This window comes from Strigops habroptila, chromosome 3 (genome assembly GCF_004027225.2).
Source record: "Strigops habroptila isolate Jane chromosome 3, bStrHab1.2.pri, whole genome shotgun sequence".
NCBI classification, from domain to species: Eukaryota; Metazoa; Chordata; class Aves; order Psittaciformes; family Psittacidae; genus Strigops; species Strigops habroptila.
The window spans coordinates 44,909,516-44,937,179 of NC_044279.2; the positions used below are offsets into that span (position 1 = coordinate 44,909,516).

The 27,664-nt window shown below is 37.2% G+C and overlaps 1 protein-coding gene across 2 annotated transcripts; it reads right to left on the bottom strand.

Moving 5' to 3' along the window:
• Positions 1-1,705: 1,705 nt before the first annotated feature.
• Positions 1,706-26,079, bottom strand: RASSF9 (Ras association domain family member 9). Of its 2 annotated transcripts, none has more exons than XM_030478867.1 (2): positions 25,839-26,079; positions 1,706-3,073 (listed from the first exon to the last, which is right to left on the bottom strand). In XM_030478867.1, exons 1-2 carry the CDS (start codon positions 25,883-25,885, stop codon positions 1,798-1,800), a joined length of 1,323 nt encoding a protein of 440 aa, XP_030334727.1. In that variant the 5' UTR covers positions 25,886-26,079; the 3' UTR covers positions 1,706-1,797. The 2 variants fall into 2 exon arrangements, with proteins under 2 accessions (XP_030334727.1, XP_030334728.1); XM_030478868.1 differs by lacking the exon at positions 25,839-26,079 and adding an exon at positions 25,496-25,511.
• Positions 26,080-27,664: the final 1,585 nt, after the last annotated feature.

The window sequence follows — 27,664 nt, forward strand, 5'->3', positions numbered from 1 at the left end:
AGTTAATAAATTATTACAAAGGTAAGATAATATATTTGATACATGCGTTTCCATGAGGAGCTGATGAGTCTAAATATGACATATTATTATTGAAGTATTCAAATAGCATTGTATGACAAAAACACAACACAAAATATATTAAGGCAACTAACACATTTTCCTGGAACAGAAACTATTTATAATATCCAGGATTGAAAAAAAAATAAATGCGCAAAAATTGCCTTTTTAGAAAAGGCTTTTTTTTTTTTTTTTTTTTTGCATCAAATACATGCTAATCAGGAGTCCTAGCACTTTGATCGCTTTAGAAAACAAATTGTTGACAAACATTTAAGAGAAAAGTAATACAGAAAGGGAAAGAAATGTATTTTGCATTTATACTTTATAGGTATTGTCCATTTATTTACTTTGTAGGCCTTTAATTCCAGATTCTGTTTGAATTTTGATGGAGCTAAACCTTCTTCAGAAACACTGTAAATATTCCTGCGTTCTATTCATTTATTAAAAGCACTAAACAGATTGATAGCTCAGAGTTAGAAATTCTGTTCATTAACTGAGAACACCTGTTAATACACCTTCACTTTGAATTCACAGCAACATGCTGGAGAAGCATTTGAGATCAACTACTACATCATAAGCGAAATTATTTGAGTTAACAACACAGCTGTAAAATTCTCATGTTTTACATTCCTTCCTTATTCTCCTGCGGGGGTGGGGGGAAGAGAGGGGAAGGGTGGGGAGGGGGAAATGGGAACAACACACCAATATTTATTTATTAGGCAGGATGTGACAATCTACCTGCTATGTGAAAATGATGACTACCTGGCTATTGGGAAACAGTGTCTAGCCGGAGCCAAAAACGTCTGGTTGCTGCCTGCCCCATCTGTTATGCTTTATTTGGTAGTCATGATCTGAGGAGGCCTAAGACGCTGGATCCAACTGGTGAGATAGGCAAGAGAAAGCCTTGCTGAAAATGCCCCTGGGGTTAGGTGTGATCTTGGGTTTTGAGCATCTTGCACAAGCAGGACGTAGGCAGTTCTGACATGCCCGCTGGCAGGAACTACGTGGACTTAAGCACCACTGGGGCAACTACAGGGTAACAGCAGATAAGTAGGGGTTTTAAGGATCTCAGAAGCAGTTAAATGCTGCTGAAAGAGAATGGAAACTAAAAATGTGTATAAGGAAATTTTAAAAATGAGACTTGGATATTTTTGAAAATATCACCCTGTTAACGCAAAACTGAATTTAAATATATAGCATAAACGCATTATTTTTGTCCTACAATATAATAACAATTTTTTTTTAACAGATTACATGCTCAATTATATATTCCTTTACAGCAGCTTCATAGCAGGGAAACTCTAGCTGAATAAAGCTAATGTAACAGAGCAGAAAATCAAGCTCTTTGTCTGGTTTGGTCTAATCTCTAATTCACATTCCTACAAAGTTAGAGATGCAGAAGGGGACCCAAAGAATAGGGATATCAAATGTCCAGACTTTTGGTCCTATCCAGTCAGAATGTTGCTGTTTCACTGAGTATTGACATTACAAGGTCTAAACAGTGTGTCCTCATTTAGCAAAGCCAACAATCTTGCACCTATTAGCAGTTAACCCATGGGACTGCCCATGCATTTTAGCACAAGTATACTATTAAGCACATAAATAGACACTGTATACTTTGCTAAAGCAGTGCCACAGTTTTAACATCTTGAAGGGCTGAACTTTCAAGACAACGGGTTTATTAATTCTTATAAATATCCTCCCAAACATGATTTTTTGTAAATGCATGACTGTTTTCAACTATGTTGACAACAGCACCATGTCCCCTGAAGTTATTTCAGAGTCCTGACTGTGTGTAGAGCTGATTCCAGTGTCAGAGTCTGTATCATTAATGTCCAGATTAGTCACTCTATGAACAAAGTCAGGAACAGCAATGCTGTTACTGGACATGCTACTACCCTTGGATGGTTCTTCATTTGATGGAAGCCTAGTTTCAATGTTGTCTTTAACATGTAGTAAATTAAATTCTTCTGTAAGAAGTTCGTATTCTTTTTCCTTCTTTTGAAGCAGCAAGTCCCTGTATGTAAGTTCTTTTTGAATGCAGCTCAGGTATGAGTTGATTCTCAGACCATCTTTCATACTTTTTTCCAGCTCACATTTTATACTTTCCAAATTTGTGTTTTCCAGTTCAGCATTAGCAGCTCCTTCTGTGTGAACATCATCTTCATTTTTTTCTGTGCATATACCATGTACCTCTCTTTCAACTTCAGCACACAGCTTCTCTATTAATTGTTTGTGATGTTTCAGTCTCTCTTCAACCTGTAAAATTCCCTCACTTTTGCTCAAGTAGTCATGCATCTCTTTTTGATCATCTGGTCTACTCCCTTGCTGCTCAGCCTCACCTGAACTGATCGTTAAATAGGAGTCCTGCACATAATTTTCTCCATCATTGGCTACACGATCTAGATGGAATTTTGCTTCACATTTTTCGATTTCCATATCTAGTTCCTTCATTCTAAGGACTTGTTGATGAATAGTATGGTCTTGGGAAATGATCAGATGAATCAGTGTCTCCATATTATCTCTCTCTTGCTGAACACTGTCCTGTTTAAGCTTGGCCAGTTTCCGGAAAGTCTTCCTCACAATTTTCTTTTGCTTGTCTATCGGCAACATCTTCATGTAATTTGCTGGACTGAGCTCCCACTGTTTTTCTACATTTTGTACTACCTTAGCTTCAGCTGTCTTCCACAGTGGAAATGAGAGGAAAGCATCTGACTTTACCAACACAAAATGCAAATTAGACTGCTCTTCCCCCCAGGCCTTCCAAAGTCTCAGAATCTTTGTCAAGGGAGGAAGTACTCGCTCTGAGCCTCTCCATTTTTCAACAATACAGTAATCACTAGGTTTTCCAAAAAGGACCTTTTTCTCTCCAAATGTTGCCTGATGTTCCTCAAGTAGTGCTTGAATCACTTCTGTGCAAGTTGTGCGCTTTGTAAGGCCACATACAATCTTCTCTTCTTGGCAAACCCAAACCACAATTTCTCTTTCATTTGAAGCCATGCCCTTGTTGGGAGACCTGGAAAACAAGAGGAGACCACATATAAATTATATATCAACAGCCCAGACTGTATGAATAATAACTATAATTCTGATGTGACTACCACATTGAAAAATTCCAGTATTACTGTACAAGACAATATGCTTGTTTAAATTACATGAAGAAGTATCTTTGGATTAAGTAAAAGAAAACCGCACACATTTCAGCTACTGCTTTATTATTATTATTAGTCCAGCTGAATGGGAATCTCACACAAAATGTCTTTTATCAAATTTAGGGTTTGTACGCTTCTTATAAATGTGTATTAACAGCAAGTGATAAAATTTGGTAATCTGCATTACATTGCTCCAGGTCTTGGAACATTCCTCTGTAAAATCTGTGTTTTGTTAGATTAGTTTAAGTAATGACATCATTTTCCCACTTCAATAGCTCCCTCTTACAGTCCAGCATTTTACAGTAATTATTTTTTTAAACTGGTGTTCAGAAGATTAATAATGTTTTCATAGACTACTTCTCAAAATAGGAAAGCTTATGCCACAGATATAGAAAATGGCACAATGGCACAAAGACAATATCAGATTAAATAACATTACTGTTAAGTATGTCACATGCTAAAAGGTCAGTATCTTTAAGTGGATTTAGGCTTACAAAATACAAGATGCTATAGAAATATTTTTGTCTGTTGATAGATTGATAGTTAAATGAAACTTACATAGATAATTGCAACATAAGTCAGTTGTAACTGTAAAATAAAACAGTATTTGTTTTACACCACAGAAATAAAAACAAAACAAAACCAGACAAACTACAGACTTACTTAGGTTCTATGTTAAGCATAAAATTAGGCAAAATAAATTAATAAAAATAGAGTGTTTCAAACCATGTTCACTAGTGGTACATAAGTAATTGACCTAGAAATAAAACTTTGTTACCAGTCATTGAATTTCAAGTTATAAAAGTACTGACAAAAAAACAAACAAACAAACAAACAAACAAAAAAAAGGCGGCATAAAAACATACGAAATAATAGTGGATTGGGACTTTGAAGCAATAATTTCAGAGTGTGTCTTTCCTGAGGTTTTTTTTTTTTTTTATAATCAATAAATACATTTCAGGGAATGAGTGTTATCTCAGTATTTTAGCATTCTTCTCGGAGTCTTATGCAATTTGTTTGAAGATTGAAACTCTTCCAATTTTTTTTCTCATTCTCATTTTTGGTTGATTGATTGCTGTATTTTCTCCCAGTCAATACTTTCAGTAAGTAACATTATGTGGGTTAAGAAGAACCTTACTGTCTCTTTCCCTCTTGGCTCCTGTAAAGCTTTCTTATGAAGACAGTTTCTCTCTGTGAATCTTCAGATAAATCTGAAAACCCCTAGATACACCATAGTATTAGTGTACTGATAAATACTTTTGCTATACTCATTTTTTAGACAGAATTCCCACTTCAGGAGGAGTTAAGCAGGCTTCTGATGGAAATACACTGTTTATTGTAAAAGGATCTCTAGAGGATTTCCGCAAACAATATGGATATAAAATAACATTTTAGAATTACTGTTTCAATAGTTTTTCCCTGTTTATCGCCCCCTGTTATTTTTTCAGTTACAATGCACCTGCTTACCCAGACTTTACATTGAGCTTTTTTGGGAAGGATTCTTCTTTATTTTGTCTATAGCGAATTTGACATACTGAAATCCATAACTAGTAGTAGCACTGCATTAATACGTGCACATGCAGGTACACAAAGTAATTGAGTAGCTTATGCATGAAAATATATACTCATAAATATATATATGTATGTATAGACTATGCAACATAAAACTTGTAATTATATCATCACCTTTTACAGGAATTACGAACATCACTGTAATTCTTGGATCAAAACAGAACTGTAAAGTGCAAATTCTTTCATTATTTTTTGTGTGTGTTTGTTATACATTATTATATATATTATATATTATATATATACATATATTATCTTCATTTTTATTCACTAGCCTCATTAAAATGTTGATCTTTTTAATCAAAAAGAGCAAGTCATTTATAATCTTACAATGCCATGGAATTCTAATAACTTCTAAAAAAAAAAAATCTCAAATGTTATTATCTTCAATTAAAAAATGGTAAACTGATGTGGCTTACCATGGGCTTCTTAAGTAAAATTCATTGTATTATTTGTTAATCATAGTTAATTCAGATAGATAGTACCAAACAAAAATAAAGCTTCAGTGTGTCGGTCACAGCGTAACGGTTATTAAAGACTTGCTTTCAAGATCCAAGAAGATGTTACTAGTAGGAAACGTCTTTCATTAAGCTGTGCTTTCCTCATAGAAGTGGAGAGCGGATTCTGCATGTACAAAGTAGAATTCATCTCACTTAAGTATCTTAAAGTTAAGACTTCAGTATACATTCACCATCAGTTTCTCTTTGTCATGAGAAGTGAGTGGACCTCCAAGGACAAAGTCACCACAACCTAAACCATCTATTATCGTTGGAATGAATCATCAAATTAACCTGTTTCTTTATTTCATTAACTACAAGAGACCTATGTGGCCAACTTTAACTAAATAGCTCATTTTCAGGTAGCTGAATACAGATGAGAGTAATCAAATCAGATTCTGATTTATCGCCTGAGAAAAATGTAACAAGAATGGTTCAGACAGCATTAGATGTACTAAGGGTTACTAAATGTAAGACTTACACATTCTTTCTTCATAGCTTAGTTTAGACATTGACTATTCCATTTGCTGTTCAATTTCCTATTATCATTTATAAGGAAATCCATTAAGTAATTTCAATACAAAGGAAGATGTGATAGAGTTTGTAACTCCTCATCTTGAATAAATGCTGGTCATTGACAGCAATTCCTTTCTTCCTTTATTTTTTTGAGATATAATACTGAAAATTACTATATTCAGCATCAAGATTTGCTTTTAGATGATCATTTTAACAAAGAGGCAAGCTTTTCATATTTACTCATTCCTTGGCCTTCATATCCTACAGTTTTATACAGGAAGCAAAAGAACTATCATTTTTAAATAACCTATCAGTTAATGAGTAGTAATAGCTAAAGTGTTTTTCCAGCTTAAAAGACTGGCTTTCTTGTAAAACAGTTTCAGTAGCAACTTCTTCAAAACTAACTACGCAATTTCTTAACTTTTTTTTTTTTTTTTTTCCAAAAGTTTATTGCTATTGTTGTAAGCAGGTTTTAAAGCTTTCAATTCTGGCTTAAATTCTTCTTTTTGAATCAATCACTGAAGTGTTCTACTTATCCATCTATGATTTTAAAATCTTGCAACAAGATGCAAGTTTATCTTTTTTTTTGCAAAGTCACTTGTTGCTCATGAACAGATGGGAATTTAAGCTTAAGAATAGTCAAAAGTACATTTCCAATCTTCTTTGTTTGTTTGGTTGTTTTGATTGTTGGCTTCATGCCTTCTACTCTTTGCTTCTCTTAATGATAACCCACAAAAACATTTTAATTATGTTACAGACCTCACACAAAGTCTTCATTATGTCAGCACAAGCTGATTGTTGCATGTCAGATATACACTTTGTTAATTTATTATTCAGGCCTAGGGGAAGAAAGGTAATACATTCCAGCAATGTACAGTCAAAACAAAAACATGTACTTAGGTTGCACAAAGTCAAAACATGAGATACCTTAGACACTGGAAGCAGTACTTTTGATTTTCATTTAACTTCAAGGGATGTCCAGCACAAAAACATACATATCATACACATCTTTCTGAAAACTTTAACATCCTTTCTGACAATGCTATATATAGTTTGACAACAAATCATGCCAATCAAATAAAAGAATTACCCTTTTTTTTAGAATTTCACCTTCATGTCTAGAAGATGCTTATTTTTCCTTACTAATTTCAGCCAACATTCTATTGGGACTAGATTATGTACATACCATACAGTTAGCAGCTTAATAAGCGTTTCTGAAATATTGTTAACACGAAAAGAATATTTTGCCTTTGCTGAGAACAAAAAAAAAAAAAAAGCTAAAATTCTTCTCCCCCTTCACTGTAACAAAGTCTTTGTAGACTTTTCATAGAAAAATAAAATAAAAATTCCTTTCTCAACATTACCCTATTTCTTGATCACTCTCCCCTCTTGATCACTCTCCTACCCTCAAGAAAAAAAAAAAGAAACTGAGTAACTAAAAAATACTTAGGTAATTGCTAGAAATTTCACAGCCAGGACATCTTTGTGAATAATTTGAAGACATCACAGGCAACCAACTGAATGATTCTGTGTTAGGATGGGGATTCAAAACTTGAGATTTTGTTTATGATTATAATTTTTATTAGTTGTGTCCCCCCCCAATTATATTCCATATAATTGAAATTATATGGAATAAAAAGTCTGTGGGTGAAAATAAATGGCATACAAAGCAATACATTAATACTTTAAAATATACACCACTGCTAATAATTTATAAAATTGCCATCAAAGAGGTCATGCTGGAAAGCCATTTGTGAGACATATCTTAGTCATTTTTTTCACCAATTTACTGGGGAAATAATGTTTTAGTATCTTGATTTTACTTATTATGTATGAATTACTGTTAATCGGGTATCATAAAGTTGTATCTGTTAGCACAAATATTTGTGGGTTGGAATATTCTTGTACTTCTAAGTATAATAATGCCACCTTTTATTCTTTCATCATTGCATCTGCAAGCGCACACAATCTGTAATTAATTATTCTTTATGACAGAAGGATTGTTTCTAGTACTATTCTAGCAGATGATATAACTAATTTAGTCCATTTCAGTGCAGAAAATGAATCAAATTTCATACTCTCGAAAAAAATAGAAGAAAAGATCCCTTTTTGCATAAATACAGCGTAAACCCTCTCAGTAGCACATTTGAACATACAGTCTATTCTGCAGCAATTGAGATAATAATTGTTGTTTATGATTGACTGGCTGCCATGAATGGGGTCCGCAGTTGACGAGAGCTCTCATTGCTGTTGTCCTGTCCTCCCCAGAGGAAGACCAAATTGCTTCTAAACTTCTAAGAAACAAACCCCTACACTATGTCAATATATCACCCAGAACAATTCACTTCTTCAATGGAAACCGAAAGTGGCTAAGTGACAGAACAGGAGAAAAAAGGCTTCAAGAGACAACTCTCCTGCTGCTTACTGCATCCTTACAGTGAAATCCCTGCCTAGAGCTTCAGTGCTTTCCTGGAGTCCACTAAGAAACATAAAACTTTCAAGCAGACCCAGGCTAAGGCTGTGCTCTTTGTGCCTTTCAGCAGGTTCTTCTTTCTCAAGCTCTATACTCCTAGTTCCTCACCAAGATGTTCTGTGCCTCATCTCCTACCTGACACACCACACAGCAGGGAACAGTCTCCTAGCCAAGCACGCTCAGTTGCTGAGCCATTTGCTGTCTTTGGAAAACTTTATGATACAATGGCATAAAACATCCAGGGGAAACAAGGAGATCTGCCACAAAAACATTTAATAATCTGGTGTTTTCAAGGAGATGGTCTTTAAGCATGCTGCTGGATTTTGGCAAGTGTGTATTTGCGCTATGGTCTTCTCTTAGTTCTGCACCCATAAATGTTTCTTCAATATGCAAGGGCTCAGAGAACACGTCAGTTTTGAGCACTTGCTAATAACCTTGTTATCGCTGTGTCTCAGCTCCAAGCCATAGCTACTTAGCAAAGAAATCTTATGGTTTTTAATTATATTTACTTGCTGGAAATAAGGAGAGGCTGATATTAGAGGGATATTTACTTGACACAAACAACCTCTATTCGTAGTGTAGGACATGTGCTACATGTTATTTGAGAGCTTCTGATACTGGTTGCCATTTACATGTCAGGATATATAAGGGCTCATTAGTTTATCAGTCACCACATTCCATTTAGAAATTATAAGATTGCTTTTATTATTTATTTTTTAAAATCTCAGCATGTTTTTATATATATATATAAAATAAAAGCATATATGAGACAGTGGATAATAATTCTGAAGGAAAAGCTCAAACCATGTTTTGGTTCTGTGGGATTTTTATTTGTGAAATTTACAGAAAAGTAAAGCTATTGGTACCATGTAATGCAGCTCTTGCTTGGAAAAGACTCTAACTTAATTTGACCCAAACAGATTTTTGACAGTAAATTTAAACATTAAAGATATAAAGAATACACAGCCCATATGAAAGCTAAGGTCAGAACTATTCCAACCTTTCAGGCACAAATGGATCATATTAAAAGTTCCTACCAACTTTATTCAGACTATTCACATTTAATCCACCTTTTTTCTCAACTTTCTGTCATCTTCTGTAAAGTCACTCAAAAAGCAAAAAAGGCCGAATCTTATACTTAGTCTGTGTCCTGCGTAAGTAGATTACTCGCTTCCGAGTTTCCTAAGGGCAGCAATGAGGAATTATCTACTCTCTCACCACCCAGTGAAGCTGGAATTACTCCAAAGCCTCAGGGACTTAAGACAGACTATAAACTAACTGCATTCCCATTCCCCTATCCCTAAAAAACAGTATTAATGGAGGCACAGTTAATGTCCATACCATGCAGGAGATAAAATTCCACACATGATGTGTCAGAAACTCTTTCCTTCTTCCCTTCTGCATCACGCAACAGCCAGGGCAATGTCTAACTAAAAAAAGTACCATAGCAAGGCAGGACTGGTGCTTTAACTGCAGTAAGAATAAAACCCTTCAATATACATAATCAGAGTAGCACAAATACTGGAGGAAGACATAGAAAGACCACCACAGGACTTATGAAAACAAAATACTTCTTTCAAAAGAAATAACTGATTTCTCTCTACCATCTGTTTCTGTACCCATTCAATGTTACTCTATAATAAAGCTTCCTCCTTTACAGAAATGTACATAGGCATTTATTTAAAATAAAATTTGGCATCTAGATATTTATGTGACTTTTTTAAAAAAGTACAGATATACACAGTACTTTGAATGTTCTAATTGAAACATTTCAGATCTTTGAAACAAGAAAACAGTTTAAACAAAAGCTATTATATGGTTCTATGGTTCTATTTTAACTAGCTAGGTACAAGACATTTCTCTTAACATAATTTTATGTTCATTTTTTAATTCCTTTTTAAATGCATAAATTTTTAACTCAGCAAGATTCCCATACTGTCAGGAAGCCCTTATAGAACATTTTAATTAGCAACAGCTGCTGAAAATTATGTCCTATATTAATTATCATTTGTGCACTTAAAACCATAGTTCTGTAAACCCTTCTGCAGAGGAATACCATCACCTCAGTTAGCTACTGTGCAAAATTTCATCTGTTAGAATTTGGCAATGACCTATGGTTGAAATTTCTGTTCATCCGATCATTTTACAGTATGTTAATGCTGTAAGATAAATTTCTGTTAAATAATTTTTAATCAGAATGGTGTAGTACAATTGTATCATAGAATAAATAACATGAAAGGTATGACATTTTAAAAAAAATTCTCTAAGATAATTATTTTATTGCAGTTAAGTCATTTATTGCAGAGTTCTTGCTGACTTGAAATGCCAGACTTCAGCAAAAATCCCATGGGAGATCATGTGCTTCGTTCTAATAACTGTACTGTTTTGATATAGGTGCTTGAACTGGGACCAATAGTTAAGAAAAATAAAAAGAGAAAAAAAAATGACAGTACTTAGAAGAGATGTAAAGGAAATAAAAGCAGCCAATATATAGAATCAACAAGGACTGGCAGTAATAATTCTGTCATTGGATAAGTAGATAGATAGCAAAATTTGTACTATGTAGAAAATAAGAATTTGAACTAACTCAGAATTTTGCACTAACCAAAAGAAAGAAGTAAAAGACATTGTAAGAGGAATTATAAACCTTGCTCACTAGATAAAAGTGATAGTTATGGTGGATTATCTTGAACACTCTTCTGCTCCCCCATTTAGTATTGACATGACATTCTCAGTAGTTGATACTGTCTTGCAAAATCTCATTTGCAAAGTCCAAATGAAGATTTTCAGCAGAAGCAACCAAAAGGCCACTAGCTCCCCCCCTTCACTTATTAGCTCTACCCTGTGTCATAGTTACACTCCCAAACAACCTACAGGCAAGTGCAAAGGCTGCAGCCTCCATTTAGACGAAGACTGCATCTGTCCCTGCCCTTTTCTCCTGTCTTACCTCTTTCCCTAAGGGTTCACATTCTCTATAAACTACATCTACACTTTAAATCTGCCTTCCTGTCAGACAAACCATCATTTCTCCACTGTATCTTCAAAGTCTTAAGGTTGGTAAGTGGCTTCTAGTCAAAAAATGATTGGAATTGCAGTAACATCAGCAAGTGTGCTGTGTACACAAAATACCGTGACAGGTAACATGTTCATTGTATCAGGTCTGTATTTCTGGCGGCCTGACACAGTGGAAATTTGAAAACAAGACCGAACTAGCTGTCCACCAAAATATTTTTACAAGATGAGCAACAATAACATTAACAATTTGCGTTACTGGGAAAACATGCTTTGATGGGTATATTGCAACTGCTACTGAGGAAGCAGCTGTGATACATGAGTGAAAGACCGAGGAAAATCTCCCAAGCCAAAACAAACACTGACATATTCAATGGTAGTAACTATTTAGACCATGATGGGAGGAACAGGAAGATGGGCATTTTCAAATTCCTGTGTTAGGAAGCAACACACAAAGTTTAGGAATATTAATATAGCAAATGCTGCATCTTGATTTTGGCCAGGGGGTAGCTCTTGCTACTTGACAAATGAAGATATCAGTGGTACTTTTTATCTATCACAAGAATTTTGGTACACTGCAAAAATACAATTTTCTATATTGTACCTGTGTCTATTTAAATGCCCATGCATATTTAAGCATGGTTACATTACACAAGCTTTATGGGGCTCCTATTAATAATGTACAGAACATGTCTAAAATTCCATCACTTTCAATAGTAGAGGGAGCAGAATCATTTATAGCTCATTTATAACATAGGCTTCTAAACAATAGTTAGAACTGCTATTACAGCAAATAGAAATTTGGTTTATCTAACTTCTCCTATTAGAATTTTTATAACTGCCTTTTAGAAACACCCTGGTTGTTCATGAGCTTTTAAGATCAAAGAAGTGAGGGGAATTCCAAGAGTTGAAAGAAGGATTTTTGTTGTTGTTGTTGTTGCATGAAATTCAGTTCAGCTTTTGTTGAAAAGCAAACATATACTATTTCCCTCCCCTTGGCTTGTTGACATATTGCCCAGTGAAGAATTAAACACAAAGCATTCTGAGGTTGGGGCTGGACTGCCAAAACATGAACAAAGCACACTTTACTTAGACCACTGACTATAAGGTAAGTTGAATAAAGGAGCAAGATACAAACAAGGAAATAGTAGGATTTCGTGCCACTTTTCCAATATTCCCTAGGAAAAAGGAGGCTGGGATGGCTACCTTCTTATGAATCCTTATATACAGAGCATGGCTCAAACAGTTCAGTGTACCTCTTCTCTACTCCCAGCGGCTCTGTTTTAAGCAGATGTTAACCTCATTCCCAATGACACGAAAGAAAGTCCAGATGGACTTGGTTTCTTTTCATGAATCCTCAAGCTATTTTGCTCAGCAAAGCATTTCTTCCTTATAGTCTTTTCCTGACGGCTACCTACTGTTACTACTTCTGTAGCTGCTCTCACAGCACCCTGTGGTGAATTTCAGAGTTTGGACACTGTATTTCGTGATTCAGAAAAGGAATGTTTTAGGATCACTATTTTTATCTTCTGTTTTTTTAACAAACACCCCAATGCTCACCAGACCCATCCACAAAATACACAAAATTATTTAGAAAATTACTACCATAGCTAAGTGATTATCCTAAATACTATTTTTTACTGCTAAATCTAGTATTATAGGTTAGCAAATTTATGATTTAAAACATAATGAAGAAATTTAGTCAATCTGGTGTCTACCTGACATTCACTTCTTCTTGCTTGCACTGGCTCTGCTAGTTTATCCAGAGGGTTTCAAGCTTGATAAACAGGCAGCAAGATAACCAAGAAAACAAAAAGGAAAATAAAATTGTTTATTAAGTAGTGAGCAGTGCTCCCTGGGTTGGGTTCTGCAGTGTCGAGTGAGAATAGTACCAGTGCAAAGGAAATGGTAGAGTGGCTGGGAGCCTGGAAAGGGAGCTTAGGACTGTCCTCAGTGCAACATCAAGCCTTTAGATCTCTTCAGCCATCTCATCAAGCATCACCTTTTCTTAACTTTTTTACATGTAATGATTTCTTAAAATAGCTTCTTTTGTATATCATAAATCCTAGTTTGAGTATCACTTTACAGTTTCGCAGGAGTGAGAAAGGCAGGATGGGCTTTGATTTTCCTCTGTATTTATTGCAATAAATTTTGCAAAAAGTGAACCACCACACTTTGAAACTATACTGTATGATCTTCCCTGTAATTTGCTTCCATTAAATTATATTGAAGATGTCACCTCAAAATGGGTTCTATCAAGACCTCATTTACAATTAATTCTTTTTTTTCCAAATTTTTCCCTCAAACATTCTGAAAGATAATTCAATGACAAATGTGTTCCATTACTTACAGTATTTGAAAAGCTGAAAAGAAAAATTGATGAGATGATGAAGTGGACTCTTATGTACTAGATACATAATTATGCTAACAAGAAGAGTGGACATAAATTTGAAAAAAGAAACCTGAAACTTTTTAGTGTCTATTAACAATCTGAGAGATTTGTACAGCTTATGCTTTTATGCTTTCATGCTTTCAAGTAATTTTCTAAAATTGCTTATCAATGCATGCTTCAATATGTAATTAGGCAGACACAGGTTTATAGCGTCTCTGAAATATCACCACATCCTCTCTGAAGAAGCTACTGAACAAATGAAATAAATTGTTAACCTTACCAACTGTGTTTCACACTAGCAATGGATATGCTAAAAAAGGTACAGGAGCTTGCAAAACTAGTTCTAGCCAGCTAAGCAATAGAGGTAGGGAAGGCAAGAAGGAAGGAATTGCTGTCTAGAAGCAAGGTTAATGTTGGATCATAAAGATCAAGAGTAATGGGAAATTCACTGGATTAATGTAAAGAAGAAAGTGAACACAAGAGATGTAGAGAATGGTGTCCAGTAGAACACACACACAATTTCTAGCTGTGAGAAGATGAAGGAAGCTGACTGTAGAGGAAAGACATTCCATGATTCAAATAAAAAGTCATGTGAACCCTAAAATATTTAAATGTTCATGACTTAAGTCCCCAAACTGTTCTAGAACAGAGATAATGAGTACAAATAATGAGTTTCCAGCTGGGTCCACCTGAAGAGGCTCTTAGCCATGTCAGCTGTCTGTCACTAGAGCTAAGCTGTTTGTCTGACCTCCAAACCACAAGTCATGATGAATGAGACTATAAAAATAAGGGCCTTGTTAAACCATCTAAGATAACCCAAGTGAATGTGATTGAACAGTTTAAGAAGAAATCATTCAAAAGGTTGATGCAGCTGAAAAGATAGTAATCCCTGGCAAAAGATTTGTGATAAACAGTGGTAGCATATGTGGGCCAAAAACCTGCAGTGGGCACAGCTGACACCAAACAAGGCCAGGTGTCTGTGGCCAAAGACCAAGGCAGGCCCAAGAAATAATGGGGCCAGTTTTGCAAGATGCATCTATGGCAGGATGGTGATTATGCCAAAAGAGCTGTGACACCAGAAAGACACTGCACACTACTTGCTGCCTTTACTTCACAGAAAGTCAGACTGAGTCAACATTCAAATTAATCCCATGTTTCTTTATTTCACATATCCAAATGTGGGTACCCTTTCAACATACAAGCAACTCAGATGACTTCATAGCTCAGGGAGGATAAAAAGGCAGTTTACTTCTAACAAGCCACTTCATAGGCTGAATGGATACCACAGTGACAGCTGAATGAAGACATTTTTCCTTCTGCCATGCAAACAACTGTGATGTTTGGAGAAATATACATATTTATCATTCTTCCGTGACATGTTCACATTCTGTTTTTCACTTCTGACTTTTAAAGTACCCTTGTATGTACCCAGTTTTGTAAAATGTAGAAGCATATATATATGTGCAGTCTATGGAAGTGGCTATTTCTGCACATACTGTTTATATATACTATGATTTGGGAGTTTAAATATATTTTATTGTACTTTACATGTAGATGATACAGGTTAGATCTATAATAAGATATGTGACAGTACATCTTATGTGCTGTACAAATGCATTACATGATCACACAAAACAGTCACATATTCGTTTATACACTGAATGTATGCATACCATGCACAAATGCTTCAGCAGAAAGAAATATGCTTAAGTTGCAGTCAAGTACTCAAAGATTCGAAGCATTGGTGTTAAAGCTTTCTATGCTACTTAGTTCAATAAAAATTAATATCATTCAGCATATCCAAAGCAAGGTGTGTTCTGTTATCAGACCTTGGCCTCACTTGAATGCATACATGAGCCAACAGGCAGTTTTGCCAGAGCCACAGAAGGTACTGAGGCATTGCAGATACTGTGTTGCAAATTTCAGGTGTCTTCCCCACTGCCCCCTTGGACACCTAAGCTTACACATAAAGTGCTATGGAAGAGTTCAGCTCCTAACAACAGGATTTACTGACATCAGCCAGTTCAGCAGGAACTGACCTAAAGTATTCAGAAACATGAACAAAAGGGCAGGACTTAGGTACTGTTAGACTACATTCAGATGTTCGCTGCATAAAAAATACAATATTAAATTAGAACAGCAACCAAAAGCTGGATCCCCTTCTCCCACTGAAGACTTCAACATGAATCCTTGACTTTTTCTGGATAACTGTAACTCATACGAGCCAGCACAAAATGGAACAGCTTCAACAGGAAATACCAAGAGAATTTTAGTTTAAAATAACTTGACAGGACTTTCCTGACAAATACATATTGAGGATGCCAGTGTCGGCATCTCACGGGGGTGTTCTGGCCACCAGGGCACCTGGTTGCACTTTGTGTGTTGTTGCACATGCTCTGAATAGGGCTATTAGATGGGACTTTATGGCCAAAAAAGCTGAAAGACTGCCTTTTTCTTAATTTTGGTAAGGTGTGAGGGATGCACATGACTGCAAGATTTTCAGGACCATGTAGGACATGATGGGAATATAGGTGGCTGGGGAGTGCTGCCAGTAAAAATATTATTACCTCAGCTTTTAATCATAATTTTGTGAACATCAGAAGTTTTTAAAGCTTGTCTTAGGTGACTACAATGACATTTAGGTACCAAAGTCTTCTTCATAAGTCTAGCCCTTCTTACTTAGATTTGTTCAGTGTGTGTCCATTTTTCATCTCTCCTACATATGATACTACCCTTTATAGAAGACACATTGTTTTAATTTAATCTTTTGCTATATGCCTTTTACCACCAGATATTCAATTGCTTCAGAATTTGACACATTACTGATTGTATCTCCACACACTCTTGTAGGGAGAGAACTCCCTTTCACAAATCAAAGCTCAGAAAGATTTGGGCTGAAGCTATCCACTCGTTTAAGATCCCACTCTAGCTAACTAAATTGATACTTACGGAGATGTCCAAAGCAGGACACTCTTAAACTTCCTTTGGTCAGTCCTTGTGCAAAACAGATTACAGGACACTGAATTAGCAAATGAGGAGCACGCAGTGAGTAACCACTTTTGTAAACTGTGGTTTATGTGACTTGCCCAACATCACATAGGAATTTTGTGGCAGGGCAGGGAAGACATCCATGTTATTAAGATGATTCTCCCTTAATCATACATTATCCACCTGTAATTCACCTCTCCATTCACTATTCCCTTTTTAATTTCTAAAATGAATGGTACAAAAGATGTTTAATTAGGTGCTCTACAAAGTCTGAGCATGCTCCATGAAGATCCTCCCTTTGAAGGTGATTGGGGTGGAGCTCATGTCATTTACCTTAAGCTATTTAAAATGTAGATGTGTAGTCAAAGATAATTTTCTGGCCTTCCTCTGTAATCAGTGGCATAAGATAGGCACCTCCAAAAGGGTGACTAATCCCATACTGAAAGCCTGTCTAAGACTGAATGGATTGCCCTCTGGAACTGTTTAGATGTATCCATTAACTACAAAGAGTACCTAGATGACTAGATACCTATATTTTCAATGGCTCAAGTTGAGTAAGATGAAGCTTGACTTTTGTGTTTTAAAGTGTACCTGAATCTTATGAACAGTATGAGTGTCAGTAAGAGCAAGTACTGTGAACACCCACAACTGCAGTTCCAAAAATAACCCAGATCTTTTGTCTGACATCTGTAGTAGCTTTCATGGGTAAACAAACATGATTAATTATCTACCTAGACCTTAAAGTATCAGAAGGCTGGGAAAGTGCAGTAAAGTCAATACCAATCCTAAATAATTGTTAGAAATCTGGATTTGTACAGATCTTTTCAGTAAAACAGGATATTAAGAACAAAGTGGCCCTGAGTGATAGAAGCAATAATCAAGTTAAAGAGTATACTTAGCGCATCAGCAATCAGTACAGAGGAAACCTCCCAAAAGGTAATGTCCAAGTGAAACAAAAGTTCAGAACATCAATTTACCAATTATGAAGCCAACAGAAACAAGATCAGCTGAAAATGGGCATATAATCCCTCTTTGATTAGTGAGCAGAATCTGCTAACTTTCTATGTCAAATGAGGCACACTTTGTGTAATAAAAACAGTGCCCCACCTGTAGCTCTGAAAAATTCTGTAGTTTAAAAGGGCTTTCAGAGTAGAAACAACCCTCTGTAGAAATAATCCTTTTGAATTTGGAGGCAGCTGGGGAAAGCAAAGTCAGGTGTTCCACATGGATGAAGGAATCTATCAACACAGAGCAAATTGCAGGTTCAAGACCAAAGGGCAGACTCTCTTAAAAATTAGTAGTCTTCACTCGACTACATTATTCCACTGAGATCACACATCTTTACATGTTAAAGTAAGGTAAACACATTTACACCTGACCAAAACAAAATAAGCCTAATAGATTATTACATTTTTATAAACTTGATTTTGTCCCCAAACATGAGAATGCTATACTTTTTGCATATTTATTTTGTTTTGTTAACTTTGTATTATTAAAAGAAGAACAAAATAAATATTTGTGCTTTTCAAGAGAGCTAATCATATTTTTCATTATGATGGGAAATGCATAACTCAGAATTCTTTACATTAATGAATGAAAACAGCTAGGGTGGAGAATAAAGCAAGCAACTTAATCTGAAGAGTTTTGACCCTCAAAAAAGATGAATTATATTTATGTGTTTCATTCATAGCAAATATATATATATACACCTACTCTCTGGTGTGTGTGTATATATATATTTCTCCTATCAATCATTACTCTGCAGCTAAATGTGGAAAAGCAAGCAAACAAACCAAAATATAATAATTAAAAAAATAAAGATCAACTCAGGAAAACAGAAGTTTATATCACCTCTAAGATTACAATATAAGAAATAAATTGGCAGCCTAGCTTCTTCTAATGCTAATTCTCAAAAAATGTATGTTTAGCAAGCATCTAAGCTACAGATGAAATGGTTCAACTTGACAAAGGTAAACATGTTTTCAGGCAGACAGGAGAATGAAATAGGAAAAAGCTGGTGAAAGAGAAACACATCTTTAAATAAAGATGCATTTGAGAGGCGTGCCCAACTTGCACTGGAAAGTTTTCTTTCAAGTTTAGTGTCTTTTATTCCTCTCCACATGACATCAAGACTTAGATTTCAAAGCATTAAAAAATATAATTACATGACAACTTTATTATCATCACCAGTGTAAACCTTCTTTTCTGATTTTTGGTTTCAAAAGTTAGCTTTCTTTCCTTATGTTTACCTCACAAAATCACCTCAAAATCTGTTAAGATACACATGGCATTTTTTTGTTTATTTCCCTTTCTGTGAGGTTACCAGCCTTCTCACAAGCTGTTTTTAACATCATGAAAAATTTTAGACCATTTAAAATTTCTCAGTGAATCATGTGAAATCAAACCTAAACAATCTACAGCATAGTCTCATTTTCCTGCATGGCAGCCAACTCTAGTGGACTGTACAAAAACTAGAAACAAGGAACTCCCAGATTCTACTCATACCTCTCCCATTTACTATCTTTCATACTCTACACATCTACAGATTTTACACTGTTTAGTCATGCCCTACTTATTCTCCTGAGGCGTGTAAATATTATCACCCAAATTACAGCTAAGGAAAACTAACTATGCTTATCAGTTGTCTGAGGTCAGAAAAAAGTTGGTATCATTATTACTATTACAACACGTGCACCTTAAGTGCATTTCTGGATAGATCGAGACAGGAGAAGGCAACTAATGGTTCATTCTGGTGCCTATTTGAGGCAAATTCCAGAATGGTGCTCAAAATTTTTCTTTTGGACAAGGCTGCCCAAAAAATTAAGCTTCCAAAATCACTAATTAGCTCTTGACTTTTATATTTATGTGTAACACATAAGCATGAGAAATAATTTTTGAAAATTTCTCATTTTTATTGCAAGAATTTTTCACATCCATGGAAAAATTACAACCTTGGAAGATAAAATGCCATTGCCAGAATTTGCATTAGAACTGCACTGCACTCAGTTCTAATTTTTTCTAATGGGAGACATAGGCATGGAATAATTGATGAAGAAAAAAAGACCAGATGCAAAGTGATCTGATATAAATTTTCAGAGAATTCTGCATGACATTTGTTTGTAATAATTTGTACACTGTCTTACCTACCTGAAAATTACACTGAACTACAGTACCTACATTGTGCAGAGGATGTTTCTGACCTTTGTTACACAAATAAATTTAGTAATTTATTTTCCCCTTTAATTCTATTTGGTTGGTCACTCTTTCTGTTCATCCTGAAACTATTTGGCTCTTATCTGTTATGTCCTGTGTGATACTTGGGGAATTGCTGACACAGTAACACTGCAGAAGAAGACAAAAAAGTCACCATCTTGAGAGCATCATAACACATCTAAGAAACAACACAAGTGACAATAATAGCTCTGTTACCTATGCACGCGACTGGGTATCAACATGTCCAGGCTTCTAGGCTTCTCTTAGTCTGCGGTCTCAAACAAAAACTTTATCTTGCATCATCCTTTCTGTCACCATTAATAAGGATTTATCTACATACTAAATACAGAAGTTGGATGAACTAATTAAGGCTTGTACAGCATGGACGATGTTAATGCTTGCAAATAAAGATGTTTAGGACCATAATTTTAAATTTTTATTATTCATCATATATAATAAACAAAACATAAGATTTTCTGAGCATAGGTCAATCATGAGGTACTACTCTGTGATTATCACTGCCTTTTATTAAGGTTATTAGAATTCTTTAAAAATCCCCATGTCTGAAAACTTACATCTCTCTACTGAAATCATTACAGATTTTAGCAACATGTCTTGAGTCTTTTCTCTGCATGTAAAATGCTAATTTTTCATCAGTAAAATAGGCATTCACCACTGACCAGCAAGATTTTCCTTCTGCATCACTAAAAACATGCTTCTGTGTCTGAAATTTATCTTCTCAGCCTGACTCTATGTTGCATTAGTGTTTCAGATTAGCTTCAACTTAACCTAAGTAATGCTTTTTCTTTAGATGGTGTAGTATTACACACGTCTATTACTCATTTTATTTACTCCTTTGGAATGAAATTGCTGTCTGCCCTCCTGGAACAGTAGATAATTAACTCTTTAGAAATAAGGTTAGTGTTTTGCTAGACGAAAAGCTCTTCCTGAAAGTGAAGTGAACAAATATGAACAAAGATTATTAGAAAATGTGTGCGACCATTCTGACCCCTGAGACAAAGCTAACAAGCCAGACCAGAAAATAAGTTGTAGTGTACGAACTCTGGCTCAAAAAGGAACAACTTCTTTGATAGTTCACTAATACACCTCACATTCAAAGAAATATGGAGAAGAATGTGTTCCACCATTACCAACCAAACACCATCTTTTCAATCTAAAAGTTTAACTCAGATAGCACCAGTGATTCTAAATAAGCTTTTAGCTACCCCCTCCAACATACATACCAAATGCCTGGTAGTCTTGAATCAAAAAGCACCTTTATAGCTTCATACAGACTTTTATCCAGGTATGCTCATTCCTCAGGAGACGTATTAGACATCTCATATGATCCCATGAGACTTACAGTGTAGGTCATACACAGTTCATTCAGATAAGCAGCTGATCTCCAAGAGCTTTTGCAGTCAAAACCTAAATGCTGAGTATTTTCAGTTTTGCTTCACCAAGGCTTAAAATGTACAGCAGTACTCAACCGTAAAGCAGTAGAGATGTTCAGAGTAATACTCAAATCACTGTGCTAATTAGGTGCGATGAGAAATTACTGGCAGGAGGAAGGGAGAAGGGGAGGGAACATGATAATGCAAGGTCAGTATCAGGTAGATGAAGTCTCTAATCTAATTCATTACCCTGCACTGTAATATAAAACCTGAGAGAATAATTGAATGTTTCTCTCACTGGGGAGGGGCCTCTGACTGCCAGGACAGGAAAAACTCCCTCTATACCTCTATATTTGCACACAAGAATGGATCCATATGGTCTGTCTTTCTGCCTCTGAACCAGAAATGAGCTGATTCAAGAGAGGTAGAATAAAGAGTAGGCAAAGTAAATCTTTGCCTCCTATACAGAAACGCTATGCTAACTGCTGCGGCAATGACAAATTGTCAGTAAGAGGACGGGAAAAAAAACACCAAACCAAACAAAAAAACCCCCAAACCCACACACAACCGGGAAGGAAAAGCAAAAGCAAAAGCAATAAATACATTTAAATAACAGATTTGTAACACAATTGTTTCACCATCAAACAGTGCCCTGGGTTCAGAAGTGTTGTATGTCAACAAAGCACACAAACGGTTATGGTAAACGCAGGACTAGCATGAACTACATGGGCAAAAATTATTTCTCAAGCTATTTGCGTCTAATAGGACAGCCCTACAGTATCAAGGACAACTATGTGAAGAAGACAGATTATCGGATTATTGGAACCCTCTCCCTTTCAGTTTGCTACTTCCCTGGCTACGACTTGCATGGAACAGTAGAGCTTTGACAAATTTACATAAGGTTTATGTGAAAAATCCAAGGACAGGCCCTCAATGGAAGAAATAGCAATGGAGACAGCTTTCTTGGTGCAAGATCACTGGGCAGGTATGACAATGGTAGATCCAGATATCCTTGAGATGATGGGTAACATTTAAAGTATTTAAATGAACCTAAAGACCCATTCTTGGAAGTGACTCAGTCTAGCACCCAAGACCGAAGAAGTCCTAATCTTACAGAAAATCAATGGGGTTTAAATTCCTGTTCTACTTAGCAACCAGGAAATTGTGCACAATGTGAAACCCTGATGCATAAACAATGCAAGTATATATACTTTGCATTTGTTTCTCATATATGGACATGGTGCTGTTCTGTCTCTGTGCGGTGCAATGTGTTAGATCAGTACTAGATCTGCAAAGAACTCCATGCCTCTTCGTTTAATTCATCGTCAACTAAGCATCACATCACCACACTTCCAAAGTATGATGTGAGCTGAGCATTCCTCACACTTCCAAAACCCAGGAGAATAAATCCACTTGATTTTATTCACGTTATGGAGGCTTACTCCTGCAGGAAACTGTCCTTTTTCCTTTATTGTCTTAGAAGGTACAGCCTGTCCCTGCATGAGCACATTTGGATTTGTAGGTGGGTAGGGCATGGCCTTGCTACCTTTTGGGTGTATTGTTCTCCAAGGGACACATTAACAAGCACACACATGCTCTGGGGACTATGATTATTTCTGGTTGTCGTAGGAGCTTAAAGAACAACTCTCAAAAAAGGTATCAGTCATTCCCTTTCTACCCAAGAAAAATAGGTTGAGGCCACATTCCTAGCAGCTTCCCTTCTGAAATCAAATCAGGGCTTACAAGGTTACAAGGTTACCTAGGCCTTGTGCTATCTCTCTGCATGAGGGAGATTTCAGTAACCCAAGAGAGTAATACTGACTGAAGATCTTTCAAACACTAGAATCAGCTCAGCACAGGTTTTGTCTTCCTGACATTTAATTTCAGTTTCTTTTTCTAAAGGCTCGTGGCATCACAGCCAACATATACCACCTGCTTAAATATCTCATATACACTGATACACTTAAGAATAACCTCTTCATTTAAACTCCTAGATCTTAGGGGTAGAGACTGACATTTTCTTATCAGAATATGAAGAGTGTACTGCAAAACAGGGTTCTGATCTGAAACCTCTGGCAATGCCGCAAGGCAAGCACTAATTACAGAGGTGTCGTCTAGTTATCTGAGCAAATGACTGTAACGCCTTCATTTTCCTTCTGGCTCTTCTTCCAACTACCTTTGTTGCCTTGACTTAGCTTTATGTCCTCCTCCAGTAAACATAGATTTTATCCCTCATTTGCTTATCTTATAACTAGCAGGAGTTAAATTTGCATGTACCAAATGGTGATCAAAAACTTTCAGTAAAAAGCAAAAAACTTGAGTTTCTTCAAAAAGATGGGCAATCACTAGACCTAATAAACAAAGCAGCAGATTAAACATATATGTATATCCCTTTTTGGTTCCTCAGTACAGGTAGGTAAGCTAAAACAAGGTAATGAGCCACAAGTTCTGATTCCCCAATTACTGCTCTAAACAGTCAACGATTTTAAGCTTACTTGAATTCTTTTTCAAGGTTTCAAATGAGTTCACAAAGAAAAAATTATAATGAAAAAAGAGTTCTCGCACAGCTCTTCAATCATATTACAAGACCCTTTTACTACCTGCATAAGCAAAGATTAATTCTCAAAATTCAATATCAAGAGCTAATGTTAAATACACAGAAATACAAATATTTGAATAGATAATAATGTCTTATGAATTATGTTTTTTGCTTTGTTCTTGACCCCCTACGTCCCTATTTCTGTAGTCACAAGCCTTTCATCCCCTTCTTATTGCAACAACACCTCTCCTCTCTGCCATTAGAGGTATTAATTTCTTTCTTTTTTGGGGGGGAGGAGTGTGAAATGAGAAGAAAGTGCTAGATGTTCACAGTAATGGTTCCTTTGTTATTTTAATTTTTATTGCCTATTTAAACTTTGGATTATGACACTCTTTTCCTGAGGAATAAAATGTCATATCAGCAAACACAATGAGATTGATGCAATTACTATGAAGATATTTTACATGTCCAAAAGAGAAACAGTTTCACTGTTGAACTGAGTGGAATTGTGCTTTGTGAGTTAACACAGTTATTCAGGTAACTGATAGCAGTAGCAAAACTTCTATTTTAATACTAATAAATTTATGGCTCAATGTAAAAGTAATTTCATGTAAAAGTTCACGTCCACCTTTCCAGATCTTCTAACCATAAAATGGCCACATGAGAAGTACATCAAAGCTTTCCTGTTTCCAAACACATTAGCAAAACACACTGTTTAATCAGTAATTTACAACATTAAAAATTCTCAAATAGTACTCTGTTTTTTAAACCTTGACTGAATATTCCATATAGTATGTTAATATTTTCATACCATCCCAACATATACAACCCTCCCAGAATAACTTTCAGTGTATCTAATGGGAAAACCAAGAGCCAAACCAGGAGAAAACACAGGACATTTTTACAAGACCTTTTAGGGTCCAACTATATTCCCTCTGGACAAGATTTTCCATTGCATACCCTTAAGTATGAACTAAATTCCAGTGGAGAGCACCAGTCAACGCAAGGAAGAGATTATGAACGATCTCTGAGTTTCTCTCTGAACCAAAATCTCAGCGACCATCAGTTCAACCTTAGCTAGATGGGTTCGGCCACTGTAAATTCCACAGGGTCCGGGGAAATTTACCTCACTCCAACAACATTTACTCTTCAAAAATCTCGTGCCATCCTAGCACTTGAAATGATTACATAACTCCTTTTTTTTTCCAGTCTCTGTGCGTGGCATGTGAAAGCACGCACGACGTGAGGGGCGAAGTCTCCATAAAGTAACTTTGCAGGAGCCAACTGAGGGACCACAGCTGTCACCCCGACTATTTTCCTACGCAAAACCCCCTAGGCAGGCAAGTCCAGCTCACACCCAAAGCTAACCAAAACAAAAAGCATCCCCCCTGCCCACGCCTGAAGACCATGCTCTCCTACCTCCCAAGCTGATAGCCAGCGGACGAGTAAAGAGGCTGATCCTAAAGGGTTGCAGGCTGCGGCTCTCCCTCCCAGGGAACCGGTCGGGGGAAGCGGACAGCGAGGGGCTCGGAGCCCTGCCCGCCGCGGCCCTCCCGGGAGAAACCGGGCGTGCTTTTCCCCACGGCGGGTGAGGGGTTTCAGGTACCCCCCCGGCTGCCGACACTTGCCGCCGCAGGCAGGACCCGAACACGGGCGCCGCGGGCCTTTCCTCCCAGCCCCGGCGGAGTCTCACCTGGTCACGCGGGGGGCTTCCAGTGATCGCCTTGGTTTAGACGGGGGAGGTTCAAAGTCAGGAAAAGCTATCTTCCCCTCACTGAAAATACTGCCAAGGGTTCAAAAGAGCCAGAGCGAAGTGGGAAGAGACAGGTCCGGGGAGGCGGTAGGGTGGGGGCAGCGCTTCTTGCTTCCGCAGACGCCGACCCCACTCGAAGGTGAGCCCCGACGTTACAGTTCCCGGGAGCGGCGTGACTCCGGAGAAACATTCTCCCCTCATAACCCCACATACACCAAAAAAGTATAAAAGAAATCCATCCCACACCGCCCTCCCTTTTCCTCCACGTACCCACACACTTTACCTGTTTTTATGACGGGCTTTTAATAAATTCCTTCCAAAGGGAGCCATGATCCCAGTGGCAGAAGCATAACATCCACGATCCCCAAACAATTCGAGGGTGTTCCCTTCTCCCCTATTTTTTTTCCCTGAGCGCCTTCCAGCTTCTTAATAGTCACTGAGCGTAGCGATGAGCTGGAAGTTGTGCAATTTACTGCTAACTTTGAACTCCGGCTTGTTGCTGCTGCTGCACCTTTGGAGTCCTGCCCAGCTGCAAACTTGAAGGAGGCGTTTAGAAGCAGGAAAAAGAAAGGCGGGGGGGGGGGTGGGGGGGTGGTGGTGGTGGTGGAGAATACGCACTTGCTCCTGTGATGTGAAGTTATGCACAGAACTTGCTAAACTTTCAGCCTCGTCACCCTCAGGGCACCAGGCAGCAAATGGGAAAGAAGGGGTTTTGCTCCGGTGGGGAACTCGGTAAAAACACACAACAAAAGGACTGAAAACTTTCCCCCGCAGGCTCCAGCCACTTCAGGTCAAGTCGTTCAGCCCAACACCAGCGTTAATGAAGGGCAAGCAACAGTTGTCGCACCAGTTCTTAGTGCACAATAACCTGCCTTTTCAGTACCTCTTTGCGAGGTGTTGGACAAGTAATGGGAAGATGAAAGGAAAAAGTCAGACCGCTGTGGTCCCTCTACCCTCCCTGGATTTTTAAGTAAACGGGCTATTTGCATGAAAAGGCTTCGCAGACTAAATGCACCTCCAAAAAGCTCATAAGCGTGGCCTAGAAGAGACCGAGCGACGCAGCAACGCGAAAGGCTCAGTTCCTGCTGTGATGTTGCAGGACCTTTTTTGTTATTATTTTAAGCTAGCTTCGCCGGAAGGGAAATGAACGCATGCTACAGTTCCTGTTCGCTGGAACCCCCTGGGAACGAAAGATTTGGAGTAAAGCTTCCGAAGGGAAAACTTTTTGAAGGAAAAAAACTTCTTTTCCCCCCCCTCCTCCTTTTTTTTTTTTTCCTCCCCTCCTTTTTTTTTTCCTCCTCCGTCCTCCAATTTGGAGCGGAGCAAGGGAAAACGGAGCCATGGCACCCCAAAGGCTGATTGATGCCGGTGGTTGAAGGTCCCGGGGTCGGCAGGTGGGTGGGAAGTTTCCAGCACAGTCCTAGTTCATCCTATCCCTCCCTCTACTTTCTGCAGTTAATACAACAGGTACATGTTAGATGTAAATCACTCCCCCCACCCCTGCTGCCTTGTTTCTCAGATATTACAGTGCAAATTATTTATGAGGCTGCCCAAAGGTGCAGCACAATAGGGAATTGTTTTATTAACCAGAGGATGTGGTTAAACAGGAGCCTACCAGAGTAAGGGCTTATCTGAAAAAAAGGCTTTTTCTCTTCCTAAAATTCCCCTTTCCTCCCTCAGCCAAGATAGTCACAGCAGCCTGAAGAAAACAAAGCCAAGGCCCATTCCATGGGTTACCTATTACTGGCTGCTCTGGGAATACCCAACATATTTTCAGTTCAGTCCCACGCCTCTAAATTCTCTGAGCTGTAACTACAAAGAGAGGGACGGGAGCCTCTTAAAAGCCTTGTTTGGGTAATCATCCAAATAACACAAAAATAGGGAAGCTGAAGCAAAACAACTTTCAGATTTCTTACCCTGATGACTGGGTGGATTTTATGTAGTCTGATTCTGGCATTATAAACATAAAATCAAACAGATTAAGTCCATAGAAGTCTTTTATTTTGCTTTTAATCAGGTTATGTATGCCATAGAAGGGTTTTTCTTTATATCTAAAGGACCAGGAAAATTTTTTGGTCCCTAGGAGATGTTCAAGGCATATTTGGCATA

Bases quoted from the DNA above. Each gene is read 5' to 3' on its own strand.
- RASSF9 (XM_030478867.1), bottom strand. From the start codon at position 25,885: ATGGCTCCCTTTGGAAGGAATTTATTAAAAGCCCGTCATAAAAACAG. The intron at 3,074-25,838 runs GTAAAGTGTGTG...CTTGTTTTCCAG, and splicing joins AAAGCCCGTCATAAAAACAG to GTCTCCCAACAAGGGCATGG.